The sequence below is a fragment of the Artemia franciscana genome, chromosome 18, assembly GCF_032884065.1.
Source record: "Artemia franciscana chromosome 18, ASM3288406v1, whole genome shotgun sequence".
In the NCBI taxonomy this organism is placed as follows: domain Eukaryota; kingdom Metazoa; phylum Arthropoda; class Branchiopoda; order Anostraca; family Artemiidae; genus Artemia; species Artemia franciscana.
Window position 1 is genome coordinate 34,058,914 of NC_088880.1, and position 21,554 is coordinate 34,080,467.

At 35.7% G+C, this 21,554-nt stretch overlaps 2 protein-coding genes across 2 annotated transcripts in view; one reads left to right on the forward strand and one right to left on the reverse strand.

The window, feature by feature from the left end:
- LOC136038907 (phospholipid-transporting ATPase VA-like) overlaps positions 1-12,849 on the reverse strand; it is a 146,845-nt gene extending 133,996 nt beyond the window's left edge. The window contains exon 1 of the mRNA XM_065722387.1: positions 12,743-12,849. The gene's annotated coding sequence lies outside the window, so the exon portion shown is untranslated. The remainder of the gene's footprint in view (positions 1-12,742) is intronic.
- Positions 12,850-16,265: 3,416 nt separating this feature from the next.
- LOC136038909 (protein lin-37 homolog) overlaps positions 16,266-21,554 on the forward strand; it is a 54,387-nt gene continuing 49,098 nt past the window's right edge. The window contains exon 1 of the mRNA XM_065722390.1: positions 16,266-16,354. Within this exon, the coding sequence (XP_065578462.1) occupies positions 16,345-16,354 (10 nt within the window). The 5' untranslated portion in view covers positions 16,266-16,344. The remainder of the gene's footprint in view (positions 16,355-21,554) is intronic.

A 21,554-nucleotide genomic window follows, 5' to 3' on the forward strand; every position in this document is an offset into this window, starting at 1 on the left:
AAATCAATCAGTCACGTTACAAAGAAAGATAAAGTAGAATTTGACCATAAAAGATTTCCCAACATAAAAAAGGCAAAGGTTAGAAAGCAAAACTAATCTGTTATTTACTGATAACTAAAGGATTAAAAAAAAAAGCTGGAGATATTTTCACAACTCACTCTATTTCTACCCAAATCCTAGCCTCACAACGGAACATCTTCTTCTTACAATTACAAAACTCCCCCTTCAAAGGCACCCACGAGGATACTCAGACCCTCTCTCCATGGGTTACAAGTTTTATTTTTATTTATATTTTTTACTTAAAATGACGCCTCCTCTATGGGATCCTGTTCTCCCTTGAGGGTTGTTGAAATTCCCAAGTGGAATAACAATGTCTTGGACAGTGTTCCCACTATGGGGATTTCCCCCCTAAAATGGGGATTTTTTAAGTCTTTCAGGGGCGACAATTTTTTTAGGGATTTGGGGATTTTCTAGGGATTTTTCCTCTCCCATGGACTTTTAGGGAATTTTTGGGGGTTTTCCTTTAATTTGTTCATCATCATCATCTTCTTGATCAGAGAAGCAGGATAATTCGATTTAGGATCTGTTTCCTTGCCAATTGAACTTAGAATCACAGAGAAGAACTTCTTCAGTTGCTTAAAAAAATTTTAACACCACACAGATTTTGAGATGTACAGGAGTCCTAAGTAACAAACTTGCAACAAAGAACTGTTTGAAACAGTTCCATGCTGATGTGGGCTTCAAACAATAATTTCAGCTTGGACTGTTCTCGACTAATGAAGTCATATGGTTTGTCATTTTTGGGTTGTTTTTTCATAAGATTATTTGGTAGACAGCATCTCATTTTTTTACAGGTCAGATAAATAAAGTTATAATATATTTTGATAGTTTTATAGGGTACGTAGTTGTTCTTACTGTAGTAAATTTTTTGACAAGTATTGCATGTACGATTCTTTTTCTCCACAGTACTTGTATGATGTTTACGATTTTTGTGTAAAATCAAAAAAACTTGAACTCGAACTTGTAGCCAGCTTTATAAGTACGGACGTGAATAATAGAGGTAGGCTATAACTATTCGAACACCTCTCTTACCGTTTCATTACCCTAGTTTTTAACAGACAAACAAACTGACAGCCATTTATTAAAAACAATGGCACATGTAGGAATAAATGGATTGTGTGTTTTTGGCAAGCCTACGTACCCAGGGGAAAATCATGAGCCTTCACACTATAATTGGTAAATTTTTGTTGTTCATTTTTTTTACTTACAATCGATGTGAACAATCGGAAGTTTTAACTTCCCCTTGAAAGCGTTTACTTGTGTCCAAACGGACAAGATTCCCTTTGTACGTCAAGGTCAGATACCGCTGTCCCCCTGATTCAATCGAAGTAGTTTTCAAAGCTGCACAGGCGTTCCATATCAAAGCAGTAGGCCAGATACAGAAAAGGTTCCATTTCGGAGACGACATTTACAAATATGCTGAAATGGTTGACCCAGTGTCAGCCCAATCACTTCAGCCTGCCTCTCTGCTACCTTTTGTTAGGAAGTACGGACAGATCCCATGGAACGGAACCAAAACCGAGCAGTAGTGGAGGAGGCAGAGCCTTATCGATATTGAAAACGTCAAAACAATGGATGCCGAATATAATTTGTATCCTAACCTGAAACCGGCAGTATTATTTATTTCCACTGTTTCATTTTCAAATGTCAATGTCGAGAGGTTTTTCAGTGCTATAAAAGTAGTAAAAACTGACCGTCAGAATAAATTGAAAACATAAACTTTGCAGGGGATTCCAAAAACAAAATATGGAATGAAAAGGGCTCAAGAAAGTGTAGAATGTGAAGATGATTAGTTACTTCACCACATGAGAACGGTGAAAGCTTCAGCCACCATACAAAAAATGTTGAAGACACATCAGGGGAAGATAAGGTCTGATTACGTTTTACAAGTTACGATTGAACAATATTAAACATCTTGTACTGTAACCTACATTACAGTATTACATTTTCTTTTCTATTTGCTTAATATTATTTGAAGTATATATGAAGCTATTTGTATTTAGCTGATGATTAAAAAGCACTTTAAACGGCATGACAAGACATTCTATTATGGTAGTGATAGCTAGACTTCAATCTAAGAAGCCAAGATATGTTACCTTTCAATGGTACGGGTAAAACGAGATAGGGAGAAGCGGTTCAGGGAGTAATTAGAAAATGGGAGATTTTTAGGGATTTTGGAACTGAAGATGGGGATTTCTAGGGATTTTTCAGCTCTTTATTAGGGATTAAAAAAATGGGAAAGTGGAAACACTGGTCTTGGATGCACCCCAAATTCAAATGAGGTTATTTCGCTCAGTTGCAATAAGCTTATTACGTGCAATATTAGTGTAATAAGCTTAATGAGCTTATTGCACTAGTTGCAATTAGTTGCAGTGACTAATTGAACAAGAGTAATTAAAGTGCTCTAGTGGACGCAAAATGAACATAAAATGAAATTCTTATCAAAACAATAGATACAATTCATTGTAGATAGAACTTACAATAAATAAATGTATACAATAAATAAAATATAATAACATAGAACATACAATAAATAAAACTTTACTAAAAAATAAATAAAATAAGACCCCATAGAAGCTTTGAAACTAGCCAAAAGCACAATTAGCTTATACTAATAGATAAATAGACAATCTTTAAAAGGAAGGCCGCTTATTGAGCTTATTGCAGCTTATTAAGAAGAACAAGCAAACAATTAGTTGTTGCAAACAATAAGTGGCTTTGAACCAATTCAGTAATTGCAATTGTCTCCTGAACGCCAAGAATTACAAAAATAAATCGCAAAAGGCTTAATGAATGCGAGGGTGACTACTTCTGTCTGATAAATGTTCTTAAGAAGTTCCCCCGTAAAGACAATATAGCAAGAAAGTATCTATTGATGTCACATTAAATCAAAAATTTCTTAAGCTTAATAACGGATGATTTACTAATTAGGATCTTGGAACGGTTTGAAAAAGATATGACTTTAAGAGCACAGCATTTTTTCTATGTCAAGGTACCTTATGCTTGGATTTTTTTTTTTTTAAGTGAATAAGATGACCAGGCTCGTGTACTTAATTAAAAAAAAATAACCCTTATAGTTGGTGCCTTGATATTACAACGTTTCTAGCAAATTCTTAAAAAAAAAGTGTAAAAAACAAGAGCTAAGAGCTCATATGGCACTTGTGACGAGGTCAGAAGAGCCAAGAGCTCATATGGCATGAGTTCTAGCAAAATTCTAAGAATCAATAGATTTATTTAAAAGGAAAATCAGAGGCTTAATGCCAGTCGGGATTTAAAATAAGAGCTCTGAGACATGAGGTTCTTCTAAATATCAAAATTCATTAGGATGCGATTACCCACTCGTAAGATAAAAATACCTCATTTTTTCCAATTTTTCCTTGCCCTTCAGCCCCCCCAGATGGTCTAATCGGGGAAAATCGGTCCCTGACATGCCTACCGATTTTCATCGTCCTAGCACGTCCAAAAGCACCAAACTCGCCAAAGCACTGGACCTCCCTAACTTCATTAAGGATGCGATTACCCACTCGTAAGATAAAAATACCTCATTTTTTCCAATTTTTCCTTGCCCTTCAGCCCCCCCAGATGGTCTAATCGGGGAAAATCGGTCCCTGACATGCCTACCGATTTTCATCGTCCTAGCACGTCCAAAAGCACCAAACTCGCCAAAGCACTGGACCTCCCTAACCCCCAAAGAGAGCGGATCCAGTCCAGTTATGTCAATGACGTATCTACCAAATTTTGCTTATTCTACCCATCAAGTTTCATCCCGATCTCTCCACTCCAGCCGTTTTACAAGATCTCCGGTTTCCCCCTCCAACTCCCCCCAATGTCACCAGATCTGGTCGGGATTTAAAATAAGGGCTCTGAGACATGAGTTCCTTCTAAATATCAAATTTCATTAAGATCTGGTCACCCGTTCTTAAGTTAAAAATACCTCAATTTTTCTAATCTTTCAGAATTAACACCCCCCCCCCAAACTCCCCCAAAGAGAGCGGATCCGTTACAATTATGTCAATCACTTATCTAAAACTTGTGCTTACTCTTCCCATCAAGTTTCATCCCGATCACTCCACTCAAAGCGTTTTCAAAGATTTTCGGTTTCCAAGATTTCTGTTTCCCCCATCGAACCCCCTATGTCCCCAGGTCCGATTTAAATTGAAACTGGAGCATCTGAGACATAAGACCTTTCTATATATCAAGTTCCATTAAGATCCGATCTTCCATTTGTAAGATAAAGATACCTCAAATTTCACGTTTTCCAAGATTTCTGGTTTCCCCCTCCAACTCCCCCAATGTCACCGGATCTGATCGGGACTTTAAATAAGAGCTTTGAAGCACAAGATCCTTCCAAATATCAAATTTCATTAAGATCTGATCACCCGTTCCTAAGTTACAAATACCTCATTTTTTCTAATTTTTCCGAATTACCCCCCCCCACCCAACTCACCCAAAGAGCGCGAACCTGGTCCGGTTATGTCATTCACGTATCTCAGACTTGTGCTTATTCTTCCCACGTTTCATCCTGATCTCTCCACTCTAAGCCTTTTCCAAGATTTCCGGTTCCCACCCCCCCCCAACTCCCCCCAATGACACTGGATCCGATCGGGATTTAAAATAAGAGGTCTGAATTACGAGGTCCTTCTAAATGTGAAATTTCATTAAGATCCGATCACTCCTTCGTAAGTTCAAAAAACCTCATTTTTTCTAATTTTTCAGAATTAACCCCCCCACCCAACTCCCCCAGAGAGAGCAGATCCATTCCGGTTATGTCAATCACGTATCTAGGACTTGTGCTCATTTTTTCCATACCAAGTTTCATCCTGACCCCTCCACTCTAAGCGTTTTCCAAGATTTTAGGTTTCCCCCTCCAACTCCACCCAATGTCACCGGATCCGGTCGGGATTTAAAATAAGAGCTCTATATATCTTCTAAATATCAAATTTGATTAAGATCCGATCAGCCGTTCGTAAGCTAAAAATACCTCATTTTTTAATTTTCTCAAATTAACCGTCAAGATAGTCATCAGGGAAACGACTATTTCTAATTTAATCTGGTTTGGTCCCTGATACGCCTGCCAAATTTCATCGTCCTAGCTTATATGGAAGTGCCTAAACTAGCAAAACCAGGACCGACAGACAGACCGACAGAATCTCCGATATCTATATGTCACTTTGTAAATACCAAATGCCATAAAAATCTGCTATTCATGCTTTATCTCTATTAATATCCTGTATATAAGCATAGACATCAATGAAAAAAAATACAAATCTGTTTATATATGTGCACAGGTTCAACTCTGAAGGTGGGGGACCAGATGGAGGACCAGATTGGAGGTGAGGGACCAGGGTTTTTCCTGATGGAGTGTTTGGCAAAGGAAGTGCATAACGATCGAAGATTACCTATGGTAAAGAGCTATGTAACTTCCATGTGTTATTTCATTATCTTTTTGACAACTTTGTTTGGAAGGGGTTTTGTAATAGCTTAGGAGGGGCACACTCGATTGGAGGACAATCATGTCCCCTTTCATTTTCCATTTTGCTACCTGTCTACCCCCTTTCTCATTTCCCTTTTGCTACAAACTTATCCCCCCCACTTCTTTGTCACCTGTGATGGTCAAACTTTTATGATGGCAATTCTGTTCAGAATTCTCGAAACGTCCAAAAATATGCCTCCGGGATGAAGTTACCCCAGCAGTCCTCGATGCAAGGGCGGAAAATTATGCAAATCAATGATTGTTTACAGATAGGTTTCTGGACAATGAGGACCTTAATACATAATGAACAACTGGAAAAACCACCCTAATTTGGAGAAAAAAAACCAAAGACCTGTTTTATTTAGAATGGCTTATAACTTAGAACAGTAAAGTCCCTGGGACACAGTAAGTCCCTAATACACAAAATAATTTTGATTTGAACCCAAGTACACCCAAAAAGCACCCAATTTTTTTTTATTGGCTTGAAACTTAAACCTATAAGCCCTTGGATCATGGAGACATCAACGGACTATTATTAGGATTATATTATTATTAGGGCCAAGTGGACCCTAATGTACAATTAAAACCAAGTTCAAAGTATCAAATTTCATTAAGATCCTATCATCCATTCGTAAGTTAAAAATACCTAGTTTTTTTCAATTTTTCCTCTCCCTCCAGCCCCCCAGATGGTCGAATCAGCGAAACGACTGTTATCAAGTCAATTTGTGCAGGTCCCTGACACACCTACCAATTTTCTTCGTCCTAGCATGTCCAGAAGCACTGAACTCGCCAAAGCACTGGAAATACCCCCCTAAATCCCCCAAAGAGAGCGGATCCATTACAATTACGTCAATCACATATCTAGAACTTGTGGTTATTCTTCCCATCAAGTTTCACCCGATCTCTCGACTCTAAGTGTTTTCCAAGATATCTGGTTTCCAAGATTTCTGTTTCCCCCCTCCAACCCCGTATGTCCCTGGATCCGATTCGAATTGAAAATGGAGCATCTGAGACATAAGGTCTTTCTATATATCAAGTTTCATTAAGATCCGATTACCCATTTGTAAGAAAAAGATTCCTCAATTTTCACGTTTTCCAAGACTTCCAGTTTCCCCTTACAACTGTCCCCAATGTCACCGGATCCGGTCGGGATTTAAAATAAGAGCTCTGAAGCAAAAGATCCTTCAAAATATCAAATTCCATTAAGATCTGATCACCAGTTCATGTTACAAATACCTCATTTTTTCTTTTTTTCTGAATTACCCCCCCCCCCAAACTCCCCCAAAGAGAGCAGATCCGGTCCCGTTACGTCAGTCATGGATCTTGGACTTGCTTATTCTTCCCACACAGTTTCATCATGATCTCTCCACTCTATGCATTTTCAAACGATTTCCAGATCCCCCCAACCCAATGACACTGGATCGGGTCAGCATTTAAAACAAGAGATATGAGTTTCGAGGTCCTGCTAAATATAAAATTTCATTAAGTTCCAATCACTCCTTCATAAGTTAAAAATACCTCATTTTTTCTAATTTTCCAGAATTAACCCTCCCTCCAACTCCCCCAAAGAGAGTAGATCTGTCCCGGTTATATCAATCACGTATCTAGGATTTGTGATTATTTTTCCCACCAAGGTTCATCTGGATCCCTCCAGTCTATGCGTTTTCCAAGATTTTAGGTTTTCCCCACCAACTCTCACCCAATGTCACCAGATCCGGTCGGGATTTAAAATGAGAGCTCTGAGACACGATATCCTTCTAAAAATCAAATTTCAGTAAGATTCGATCACCCATTCGTAAGTTAAAAATACCTCATTTTTTCTAATTTTTCTGGATGAATCATCCCCCATTCCCCCCCCCCCAGATGGTCGAATCAGGGAAACGACTATTTCTAACTTAATCGGGTCTGGTCCCTGATACATCTGCCAAATTTCATTGCCCAAGCTTATCTGGAAGTGCCTAAACTAGCAAAACCAGGACCAACAGACAGACAGACCAACAGAATTTGCAATTGCTATATGTCACTTGGTGCCATAAATACCAAGTGCCATAAAGATATGAACTACACACAACAAAAACAAAATTCTTCCTTCATTACATTCAAACAAATTTTGTTTATAAGACTTTCTCAGTTTTTTCAGAGATAAGGAATAGGTAATTGATTTACAAAAATACAGCACAGAGGTACAGCAATGAAATTAAAGAATAATGTCTACACTGAAATTATAGGAAAGTATAATAAATTCAGAAAAAAGGAAGTAAATCCTAGGAAAGTATAATCGAATAGTATAATAGAGTAGAACAATAGTAGTAATAACAACTAAAGTAGTAATAGTAACAAGAATGTAGAATAGTAGAACAGTAGAGCAATGTAGAAAAGTAATTTCTGTTGGTAAAAATGTCCCTGACACATGTGGAAATTAATCATATTGTCTAAGATAATTTTTAAAATTGTGACCTTTCGTTCTAGCTGGGTCCTTTGCTTGGTATCAATAAGCTGAAAACGAAAACCTCTATCTGAGAAAATATCTTCTAGTTTGTGCCAAGGGAGATGACAAAGCAGCTTCTGGTCTCAAGTTTATCCAATCATTTGATATAAAAGAAGCAGATTTGGGACTTGGTGATAGAGCAACACAGAATTTTCTTTGGACACAGCTAGTATGTGCCCATTATGGTGTGAAGGTAACATACTTTTTATCTCTATCTTTCCTAGAATTTTATCCCACTTATTCGCTTATACTGAACTGTTGAAGAGATAAGTACTAGTTTGTTCTGTTCTAGTCCTAGTAACTGTCTGTTTATTTTGTAAGGAGTATACTTCTTTATTGATTCTTTAAAAAAGTACTGAAAAATCCAATCTACTAGAGTGGCACCTATCTCATTTAACAGTAATCAAGACAATATTAGCATGGCAATAAAATTATTTCTACCATTTTCTTACCCTACTATAATTAAATGCTGTTCCTTGTCAAGGTTTCAAAGAAGAATAATCATGAATTTAATCCATTGACTCATACATGCTGATGCACAGCTTACATACCTGTATCCCAGTGTTTCCACTTCAAGTTCTTTTCAAATCCCTAATAGGCCAGTGGAAAATCCCTATTTTCAATACCAACACCTCTATAAGTTTCCCCATTTTCTGACTTCTTTCCAAGTCACAAAAATAGCCTTATTATGCTGACTTTTAACAGCATTTGTTCAAGACAACTTATTTTGCAACTCAAGACCTTTTACCTGCACCAAAATATCTGCTTTTGACATTTAAAACAATGCTTTGTATTTATTGACTAGTTCAGCTCCACCACTTTCTTACCCTAATATAGAGTCCCATACATACACAATTAATACCTTTAATAATTCTGGTACAACAACTCCAAAAAGCCCCTTAACATATTTTTTTTTTGTTTTTCCAGAGGCAAGGGCCTTTGGCCCAGGTAATTGATGTCTTGCAATTTTGAAGTTCTGTAATTTCTGTTAAGAAAAATCTCTACTAATTTGGATAAGGCTGCTCCTCAGTAATTTGGAGAAAAAAATTATATAGCCCATACCCCTGGACTATCTGGGTATGGACCTTTTTTGCCCTTTCAGTAAAAATTCTGTAGCTACGCCTCTGTGCCTTTCCACATTTAACATAGTCAAGCTGGAGAGAAACAGGTCTAAGAACCTCACTTAAGACCTTCCAGTCATAAAGACTTTCAAGTAGTAGTAGCTAGACCAAAATTTTTAAATGCATACTTAATGTGTTTTGATTGTGGCATATGTATTGCAATATTAGTCTCAGATTTATAATTAGCTAGCTCTGATATTTTTATATCCAACTCTGGTAGCAAAAAAAAAACCTTGAGAAACTGCTTCTGAAGAAAGCAAAAACCAGACTAAATGAGCAATAGAACAATGTAAAATTTACTTCACCTAGGTGAGGCTCGGGTCTTAAGCATTTGCTTATATTTTTCTTCCTATTATAGTCTTTTCTATTATTTATATCTCTATTATTTTTCTAGTATATATCTCTATTATTTTCTTTCTATTTTGTTCTTCTTCCAGCATTATTTCCTACTTTTGGTATGGTTTGAAACCTTTTTTAGAGGTTTCAAATCCCTGACTCAGTCTTTGGCTATTACCTCCAAATTATTCAACTAAGAAATTATTTAATAAAATAATTTTTTACTGAATTAATAAAGCATTGGGCACAAAAACAAACAATTCTTGGTTATTATATTATAAGCCTATCTGACTATCTGAGTCATGGGCCAATTGTTGAAGGTTTCATTCAGATAGGTTAAAATTTATGTTTATTAATTAATTTATTTTAATTTAAATTATATACTTATTTTAATTTATTTGTTTATTTTATTATTATTTATTTATTTTAATTAAATTATTTATTTATTATTAATTTATTTTAACTTATTAATACAAATAATAATAATAAGCTTAAACAAATCTCTGATACTCCAAAACACTCAACACAAGTTTAATGCAACCTACTGCATAATGAGACAAACAAAACTTGCTTGGCAGGATAGCTTCAGGTACCCAGAGCATGATGTTGCACAATTGTAACAGAGCTAGAATTTACAGATATAGCCAAGCACAGGATAACTGATGGTGTATATGAGGAAATTAAGTAAGACTATATAAAAAAAATTCATCCTTTGAAAGGAAATATCAACCTAAGACTTAGACTCAGCTACTAAGTGCCATCCTGCTGTACTGTTTCTTTATAAAAATCACAAAATGTGTCACCATTCCTAGAAATCAGGATGTGTGTTGCAGCACCCCTGAACAAAAGTGATCAGCAAAAAATAGAATGTCCAAAGACAGGCAACAAAAGTTGTTCAAGGAAGCAAGAATCTTGACCATCCATCTTGATTGAATAAGCTGAAGCTCCCAATACTTCTTTAGAGGCATCAAAGAGGAGATGTCATAATGACATAGACTATTAGCTTTTGAATGCTGACTCCTCCTTTAAAACCTATTTCAGTTTAATGAATCCTCCAGAACAAGAGTAAGTAAGAAGATGTCCTGGAAGAGGGCAGATACCAGAGTCTACAGCCACTACTTCTCCAATAGAGTGATTACCCATTGGAACAATCTTCCTGATACTGCTTTAATTGCTCCCTCTATTGATGCTTTCAAGATTTCTGTTCACAAGACTTGGTCCATTAAACCATGGATGACAGGGTGGAATGCAATTGGGTCAATGGCTCCCCATTATCACTATCCAGCAACTCTATAGGATTTTATTTTCCTTATTTTGTTGAACAATACAATTTAAGGTAATTTGTGTTTCTACAGAGATGGGAAAATATTATTAATCCTTGTAGGTAGCACTAGTAAGTTTTTAAATTTAAGTTAGTGTTATATGTAAACTATTTATAGACACAGTAAAAGATACTTCTTGACCATGTACTTGTTCTGTTCCTGCACCTCAGAAAAAGCATAAGTAACTTGGGTATTTATTAAACTTAAGTCAAGGATTTTTTCATTATTATTTCTGATTTGAGATACCACCAACAGTCCTTTACTTCTAGCCATTTCCAATGTACAGGGCCACTCACAGCCAGTCATATTAAAAGTACACAATTTATAGTGGTTTCAAGGGAAATATGAACAACATGAAAAGCCATAGGAATTTACTTCAAGTGGTTACAAGCTGAAAAGCTTGTAATCCACTTGAAGTAAATTCTATAAAATGAAAGACATGATAGTTTTTGTTCCTAAATAAATAAATAAATAAAAACATGTTTTGGCATGTAGAAGCAATAGTATAGGGTTTACATGCTGCTTAAATCAAGATACAAAATTGGAGATCAGGACAAATTTTCAATATTTTTTTTTCTATCATTGCTGTATTGTCAAAAGTTCAATTAAATGACCTTATATAATAGCCAAGGGCCTAATCTTTAATTTAAGCTATTATGGGACTCTTAGAAGGCACAGTTAGGCAATTAAGTAGGTTCAAAACGTTTTTCTTATTTTTGGTCTCAAGTCACCTTTCTCTACAATATATTGAAGTACCTACCAGCACTCCTTATCTCCCCAAAGGACACTGACCTTTTATGGGCTAATCTCTGTTTTAAAAGTAAAACTTGTTCAAGACAGATTCTCTGCTCAAATGAAGCACATGATAAGTATTTGTAGCCTTATAACTTTGCTCTATCCTAATTTATAAGGATTTAAATATCTATAAATTAATTTGTTAACTTTTGGAGGGGAAATGTTTGATGTGGTTTAAAATCCATATGTAATAACAGGAACTACATTTTCTCAAAATGTTGCCAATGAAAAGGACATAGAAAGCTCATATTAATTGTCTGGGACCTATATATTAGAAAAGGGTAGAGATAGTACCTTAGCAATACCTTCCTGGGGTAAATTATGTACCTAGGATTCATTCCTAGTAGTTTTATTCACCAAACCCAACTACTTTCTAAGACTAACCCAATTGTATAATCTGAAAATTTAGGCTAATTCATAATATAGAATATATTTTAGCTAAGCCTAATTATGTTTTCATGATTCTGATAATTGTTGTCTAATCTTCTAGCTTATCTATATACCTTTATAATGAGATGATGGTGTTGAAAAGTTAAAAATACAAATGTATAGCATAGTAGGAAAGAAATAAGCTATAGAACATCAAGCAACAAAAAACATTAAGAAAATACAATATTTAGAGTCATACAGATAGACCTAGGCTAATTAGAACCAATGGGGTGGGGTTAGGGAGTTGTATGCATTGCCAGGGTTATATAGACCAAGTCTGGGCTATATTGTTTTTGGAATGTGGAATTAAATGGTAGGCCAAGAATGTTACTCTTTCAATGATAATAATTATCTAATGAAGAAGAGACACTCCCTTAGATTGTCAAACCTCTGTATTTTAGCATATGCTGTTTTTTAGACATAGGATAAGGGAAAGAGTAGAAACAGTAGCTTGATAAAACCTTCTTGGAGCATAACTTAGATAAGGATCTGAAGTCATCGTGGAAAATTTCATTTTCTTAACTCAGACCTTAACCCCTGATATAAAAATTTGCAAATTCCATTAATTCTAGGCTTTGAAAACACAGGCTAATCCCCTTGCAAAACTTGCATCTTTAAGTCCATGGTAAAAAAGGACCAAAATATAGGTCAGGAAGTTGGTCCTCCAAACACACGATCCTAAATTACACTACAAACGGTTATACAATATTTCACTTACGCTTTTAAAACGATAGGTCTATATAATTAAAGTCTTGCTCAAAGTTCATTCAATTGAATTTAGTTTTTTCTAAGAACACGGTTCTGCAAGGCAGTGTTGCAACAACTCTAGGAAGTCTGGTTTGGCTTGACATTGAATATTCAGGCAAGAAAAGGGGCTAATAAGCGGAATAAGGAATAGCATAGATGGTACTTTTTCGTAACGTTTCTCAGGCTCGTAACTTATAATGGGTAAGATTAAACTTGATCAAACTTGTATATTTAAAATCAGTATTAAATTACGTTTCTTTTGATGTAATTATTGGTATCAAAATTCCGTTTTTAGAGTTTCGATTTCTATAGAGCCGTGCCACTCCTTGCTACGTGACGTTATTACGAGCTGTTTGGTTTTGAACCATATCATACGCCCAAATTTTCTTTTTAGGCCCTTATGAATCTTTTAAAGAACCCCTAGCCCATCCTTTAAATTATGGAATCTTACGTAAAATTATGGATCTCTTGAAAGAAGTATTGCGAGACACAAACACTTGTGCTAAAGGTTACATAAAAACGCGAAAAGTAGAGGATGCTTAAAATCATCCTCTTGTTTTACTGGAGCAATAGCTTCGGATAGAAGACAAGTGAAAATGATATTCAATGTTTAAAAGTTCGCCATGTAGGATGTATATATAAATATATATATATATATATATATATATATATATATATATATATATATATATATATATATATATATATATATATATATATATATATATATATATATATATATATATATATATATATATATATATATATATATATATATATATATAACTAGACCACACTGGCTATACATGACGCATGAAACTAAGAAAAGAAAGGATATAATACATTACGAATAAAATCAAATAGGTAAGAAAACGAAGATTTTGTCAGCCAATGGCAAAATATATAGACGAAGAACAAGCATATATTTCGACAAGGACCTTCATCAACTTGTCTTCAGTGCTCACAAAAAAAATAGAAGAATCTGAACTTAACAAGAGCATAATAGATGCTCAAAATAAAATGAGTGAAGAATGAATAGAATGAAGAGCAGAATAAAAATAATCCTAACGCTAAATATCTATTCTGCTCTTGTTAGGCTCATTTCGAAAGGTCAGATTTCTTTAGTAGTAGCACTACAACTATTGCTACTACGCAAGCTAAGAACAGGCCACGATTTAGCAATAGGCACACTAGGCCCGGGCCTAGCTTTAACACTAAATGAAAAGGCAACGTGTGTATGGTTGCTTATAAGGCACCTCAGATATGTTTCGAGAACGACTGGGGGTATTAATTTATAACTTTCAAAACTATTTAAACTACCACAAATCATCATCAATAAATAAATGGAACCCAAATAAATAGAAATTGCAACATATGACGGAGATTTTTACCCATTTTGAGTTTGGCTTGGTTATTTATTGTAGTTTTCTTCGTTTTTGGTTCTATTTATGTATTGAAAGTTATTTTAGGTAGTTTTATGCTTGGAAAATTATCTGACTTTATTTCTGCTCGTTTTTGGTTTAATGGAGATCTTTATTTTTCTTTGAAAAACTTATTTCGAGGAAAAGACTTTTCAAATTAATTCCAATTAAGCGGCCCTTATGTTTTAGAAGTCGATTTTTCAAGAATCGTGGCAAAAAGTCCAATTTTAGCGTAAAAAGCATGTTATTAAGAAGGAGTCAGCACATCTCTCATATATGTTTCGGTTTGTTTTAAGTTTTACTCTCAGTTGAATAAAAATTCCATTCAAATTTAATTTCTGATCGTTTAATTCTGGAAAAATCACGGGGTGGGAGGAAATCCCCCTCCGCAAAATTTTTTCCTTGAATAGTTCCTGTCGTGTAAAGTCACCCCTGAGAAATTTCTCAGGACAATTCTGTTCTCGTTGAAAATTATTTCCCCAGGAAATGGTCTCGGACAATTCCACCTGGAAAATATTCCATTTCCTATTTTGTTCTGAAATAGAATTTTTTTCTGTTTCTAATTTCTCTATGTTTTTAAAATCATGTATAAAACCCCCTCAGTGGGATTTTTTCGGAAATCCTTGCCCATTCTCCGATGAAAAGAATTTGCTGCGGAAAATTCCCTATAGAGAATTTTGGCTATGGAGAATTTTCCCCTTCCCGTGGAAAATCGCTTTTCCGTGGAAAAAATAAACAATTATAACCGTACAGAAAATATTTCCTGGACATATCCCCCACCATGTCTCGACATATAAAATTGATTCAAATAAAAAAAATTCTTATCAGAATTCTGATTATCGCCCCCTCCTGTAAAATTTCCCTTGTAAAGCTCATCTTCGAAAACTGCACTCTTTTCGGAATATTATCGCCGTGGAAATCCTCCTCCTTTGCGCAATAAATACCACCCCTCCTCAAAACAGTTACGTACATGCCCAATAACAAACAATATATTTACACAACACGAATTTCATAACTTATAGCCCTTTCCTTAAGGGCGTTGTCATCCTCAGAGGCACAGTAATTGGATCTGTCGACTACGCTGAACAAAAAAGACTATCTCAAAGTTTTAATCAGATGATTTTGGTGGAAAAAGCGCTAGTTACCCTCTTTTCTTTTTTGATTGCTAATAACGAAACCTAGAACTTTTAAAATCCGTACTTTTTTATATTAAAAAACAAAACAAAAAACAAATACACATGCACCATGATCATTCTTCTTGATAAAAACCTAATATTATAAATTCTAGGTTTTTGTCGATGGAAGCTTAAAACTTCTAAAATAGTTTTCATTGAGAAAGCAAAACATTTTGGGTTTTTTCTAAGCCCATTTTTTGAAAACCACAGAAATTTTCCCACGACTGTAGCTTTTAATGGGTAACATTAAAATCAATGAATGTTTTATGTTTTGTGTAAGGATAAACAAAACACTAAATTTTTAGTTGTATATATCGTTATACAATTTCTTTTTTTAGAGTTTCGGTCACTATTTTGCTGAGTTACTTTTTATTTATAGTCCGTTATGACAAACTAATGGATAATTAAAATAAACTTACAAAACAAAAATAGATATGTAGAGGGCAAAATTTATATTAATGTGAGCTTTTTAAAAGAAATTATTTAACTTTGCAGCACCAAAAGTCGCGTTGTACTCCTTTTGCACTTTTTTTTGTACTCCCCTTACTCATTTTCAGCATATCTCTGACTAATCTGTCTATGAGTTTCTATTCCTAATTTCTTGTTAGAAGTCAATGTCGATAAATTTTCTTATAGTCAGTTAGTGCGTTAGCTTACTTAACACAGCGAAATAAAAATCACTGCAAAAATACAAGGCTTATTACAGACAGTTTAGCGGCACACCACCAAAATTTTAGTCTACACCAGCACATCCTTCATTAGCAGCGTACCTTTGATAAATCAGTGTGGCGTCGGGGTCTAGTGTTTAAGTAAATGCAAATAATTCACTAACACTGGCAAAATCACTAGCACTGTTTCAGCAAATGAGTTTTTGAGTCCGAAAGTCTCGTATTTGCGCTATTGGAATGAACATTTTCGTTGATACCGGCAACACTGGATAATATTACAGAATTGCAAAAAATTTAAAAAACAGGAGAATGATTAGAGGTTAGTGAAGTTTTTGTTTCTTCAACACTGAACATGAAAATGCACTTTTTTAATAGACCAATATTAAAATTATTATACAATATTAAATTATTATACAGACCAATAAAATTATTATGTAGACCAATATAAAATTACTATAAAATAATGTTAAAATTATGTGTACACTTTTATAGTGTGCACACAATGTTAATATTAATGACTAGTTGGCTGGTTAAGGTTAAAATGAATATTAAGGTGAGATACAATATACAACTGGTTGGCTAATTTCAAGATTCCATATAGGCCTAACCTATATAGGCTAAGTGGCTAATATTTCAACCTTAATCAGCCAACTAGTCACTAAAATTAAAATTATGTGTACACTATTATAGTGTTTTTTGAGAATTGCATTTTCAGAACTAAAGGCAGAGAAAAAGCGACTAGTAACTGAAAATTAAGGTAAAATGTTGTTTTGTCAAAATTTCAATAGGTATAGATCTGTCATGTAGGCAAATTTCAGGGCCCTCTAGAGGGAGAAGTAGTAGAGGTGGGTACTTTAAAATACCTTCCTGGGACATACTCTAGCCTGTAGACATATCCCTGAAAGTTTCATTTTCCTAACCTAAACCCTTTCTGAGATAGCAAGAAGTCAATTAACTAGGATTTTACCAAAGTTTCTAATACACATCTGGTTTTTCCTCCAATTCCAGTATATTTTATCTTACACTTCCTTTATATGATGTATCATATAAGATAAAACCAATCCTGATTGCTGATGCATTTGTTCCAAAGGAACTTGTATCCTTCAAACTGGATAAATCTGCTGGTCCTGATGGTGTTCACCTACACATCCAACATGAATATTGTATAGTCTTGAGTCAACCTCTTTCCCTGCTTTTCAAGTTATCACTTAATTTTTCCAGACTACCTCAGGGTTAGAAAACTGCATATATATTTTCTATATTTAAAAAAGGTAGAGAGGACCTTACTGAAAATTGGCCCATTTGCATGACATCAGCAGTTGTTAGGGTTCTTGAAAGAAAGATCAATTCTGCAGTTGTTAACCAACTTGAAGTAAATAATGTTTCACACATAGCTTTTGTTCAAGAAGATCTATTGACACCAGTCTCCTTTAATCATAAGATAACATCACCAAGTTGCTTGGCATTAGGGCACCTGCTGACATGATTCTGTTTGACTCTTCTAAAGCTTTTGACAAAGTGTATTACATAGGATTTGCAATTATATTACATGAAGTCAAGCTTGAAGAGAAACCCATGCTCTAGATCCTTGATTTTCTTGATTTGTGATCTCAATGTGTTCAGTTATTTGCTGACTCTGGTAATTGTATCCTTTCTTCTCTGCATGTGTTCTGAATGGAGTTCCTCAGGGAAGTGTTTTGGGTCCTACAATATTTAATATCTTTATCAATTATGTTTCTTCCATTGTCAGCAGTTAATCCACTCTTTATGCAGACAACCTGAAGCTTCTTGGACCACCTTTGTCCTTTGAAGATCATGCCTTGAAAATAATCTTCAACTCCTGGGTCAATGGGCTGAGGTCTGTCTTCTTGAATTCAGTGTTGCCAAGTGCTGGAAAGGTACAAGTGCTGAGCCTGGAAAGGCTCAACAAGGAGAAAACACAGGAAAATTGGAAGAGGTATGAAAAGGCTTGGAGGAGAAGATTGCCAAAGATATCATGGCCAACCTCAAATCTTTCTAGAGATATGTTTCTGCTAAAAATCCTAACCATCACACCATTCCTGACCTCAAACATAATTTATTTATTTATTTGAAAACCCATCAATCATATAAAATGAAAAAGACAGAGCACAAACATATAAATATAAGAAAATGTATAAGAACATATCAGAAGAGACTCAACTAATAAAAGGGCAAACAAAATAGCACTAAAATGAATAAAAAAAAACAGATCTATTGTAAAAGGAGATTATACCAATTGTGATCTACTATTTTAATATTGTGTGTTTTGATTAAATTTTCAACTGCAACATTAGGGTCAGTTATGTGATACTTTTTAATGAGGATTGAGTTTCTGTACCAGGGAGGAAAACGTAGGAGGTATTTGGCAAAACAGAAGAAAAGTGCACAGATTTTAGACAGTTCAGCCTTCAAGGATAGTTTCCAAAATGGTGCCAGGTACAGAATATGAGGTAAAACAGTAGCGTTGTATAGGCTGGCAAGGAGGGGGCAGCTAAAACGGAATTTAGCAGAGACTATGGAAGCATACAAGCTGGAGAATTGTCGATTGAGGTGTTTGATTAGTAGAAGACGTTTATGCCTTAGAGACAAGCCAATAGGGACTCCAAGGTAATTTGTGTGGTCAGCAGTATTCACGAGATTTTCACCAAAAAGCAGAGAATATGTGGTGTTTTTTGCCAATTGAAGAGAATATCTCGGTTTTCTCAGTGTTAAAACTGAGGCCAAGTTTTAGATATTTGGTTTTAAGCATTTCAAAAATGTCAGAAGCTTTTTGCAATGTTCTACTTAAGTTCAAGACGTTGTTGACATAGCATACTAAGGAGGTGTCTATAGAGGAAAGAATGCATGAGGTTTGGCATTTATCTTGTGCTTGAAGAACATAATTATTGAACAAATGAGGGGAGGAGACAGCTCCCTGACGGGCACCTTTCAAAATGGGGATCAATTTTTCATGAGGCGGGGAGACAAATTTTTGTCAGGAGGAAGCTTTAGGCAAATGGACAGCCTCAAGTACATATCACGTAGGGATCAAACTATGCAGGGATTCAGACCTTGTTGTGAAGCTATTAATAAGATTGCATTATGTATGAGTGAATTGAATGCACGGCTGATGTCATGACTAGCTAAGACTATGCTCTCTCCAGAAAATCCACATTGAGTAGCACACTTACTACAGCCGTCAAGGCATCAGCACAACCAGTGCGGCGCTTAAATCTGAATTGACATGGCAGGGTGTAGCATTTAGTTTCCAGTTCATCAATGAATAGAAGCTTGAATAGTTTACATAAAGATGTGGTGACTGTAATGGGGTGGAAAGATGAGCATTTGATGTCATTTTTCCCTTTCTTTGGAATGGGGGTAATATCCCCTACGCAGAAGGAGGAGGGAACAACACCTTGCATGAAGATCATCTGCATAAAAAGCAAAAGATGCATAGCGAGAACTAAACCACCGTGTTTAATATGGATAGCGCTAACATGGTCAATTCCACAAGAACACTTATTTTTCAACTGACGAATTGCTTGAATAACTGACTCTAAACTGACAACAAAATCACTGTGCAGAAGCTTATCAAGGGACTCATCCAATTCTCTCTTGTACATGTCTTCAAGCTAAGGGTTAGGAGCAGCAAATTCACTTGCATAATAACAATACCAATCCTCGACAGGGATTTCAGACGGCGACAACAGAGGGGTAGGCTTTGCCAAAGATACAGACTTGAAAAGAAAATTTCGATCCTGTTTTCCATGGGCAGAATAGCTATCAACAAGAGATTTGCAGTGGAGGGAGAGCTCCTTCAAGAATCTACGCTTTGTAGTCAGTCTGATGCTATTAATTATACCAGATCTTGGGTGCCCACAGTCTTTCCATACTGAAAACCAGAATTTTGCTTGATGACAAGCAGCTACCAGCAAATGATTTTTGGGCCATTTTTGCACCATCCCTTTACAAACTTTTACTTTAGGTACTGCTAACCTCTCAGCATGAAGGAGAGCATGACAAATTTCAGTACAATAAATATTGAGACAAATTCGGACTTCTTCTTTCGAGAGATCTTTCGGTTTTTGGAGGAGATTAAAGGGAATACGGATTTTATTAAGAATTTCTTCTGTCGCCAGAGCAAATAGTTGCTTATCAGCCTTAAGCCAATCAAGACAAAATTTAGGCTGCTGAGTTTCCTGGCGGGTTTGGTGACAATTCGAAGAGACAATATGTACAGAAGACAAGACAGGAAGGTGGTCAGAAATTTGATAATCCATTACTACCCTAATATTTCGAACAGTTAAATCATGAGAAATGGCAACATTGTCTAGATTTGACACACTGGAGGAGCTATGAATATATGTAAAATTCCTATCTTTTTCTACCACAGCAAGGTAATCACCAAAAAGATTCTTAATCAAAGAGGTACAAGTTGATTGTATAGAAGAAATCTCAGAAAGGTTGCAGTTGAAATCTCCAATTACTACACAAGAAAAACCCTGGCGCTTAATTTTAGATATACATGAATTTAGTTTCTCACAAGAAAGGGCAAAAAGACGTTCTGAACACTCATCTTTATAATCTGTTGCCAAATACACGTTATTAAATACACAACTTTCAATTCGTACTGCGAGAAAATTGTCAGACTTTTTGAATAGACTGGACAGAACACATGACCAAACAAACATAGCTAGGCCTCCTGAAGGTCTTCCTCGGCTGCAGCTCTGCTTGGCTGGAACTTTGTAGGCCTTTGTGGTATGATTCAGTTCTAGCAGGTTTTCACTTTGCACGGTAATAAAGTGCTCTTGAATGCACACTACATCTTGTTCGACACTTAAATCACTAAGGATTGGGAGCTTCTCAATGAACGAGCCATTTATGTTCCATGAAATGAAGCTATAGCACTTGCTCATGATTTCTGTAGTTGCCTGTTTTTGGGACAACTAATACTGTAGCAGGTATGGCCCGGCACTTTACACTCTACACAAAAAGGGAGTTTTGAGCAGGGAGCTTCGCGCGTGGAATTGTGCTCATGTGAGCCATATTTTGAACATGTTGATGGAGTTTCACAGTTGGAAGCTAGATGGCCTATCCTGTGGCAGTTGAAACAACTTGCTCATGCACAATAGCACTTGCTCATGATTTCTGTAGTTGCCTGTTTTTGGGACAACTAATACTGTAGCAGGTATGACCCGGCACTTTACACTCTACACAAAAAGGGAGTTTTGAGCAGGCAGTTTTGCTCGTGGAATTGTGCTCATGTGAGCCACATTTTGAACATGTTGATGGATTTTCATAGTTGGAAGCTAGATGGCCTATCCTGTGGCAGTTGAAACAACTTGCTCATGCACAATAGCACTTGCTCATGATTTCTGTAGTTGCCTGTTTTTGGGACAACTAATACTGTAGCAGGTATGACCCGGCACTTTACACTCTACACAAAAAGGGAGTTTTGAGCAGGGAGTTTCGCTCGTGGAATTGTGCTCATGTGAGCCACATTTTGAACATGTTGATGG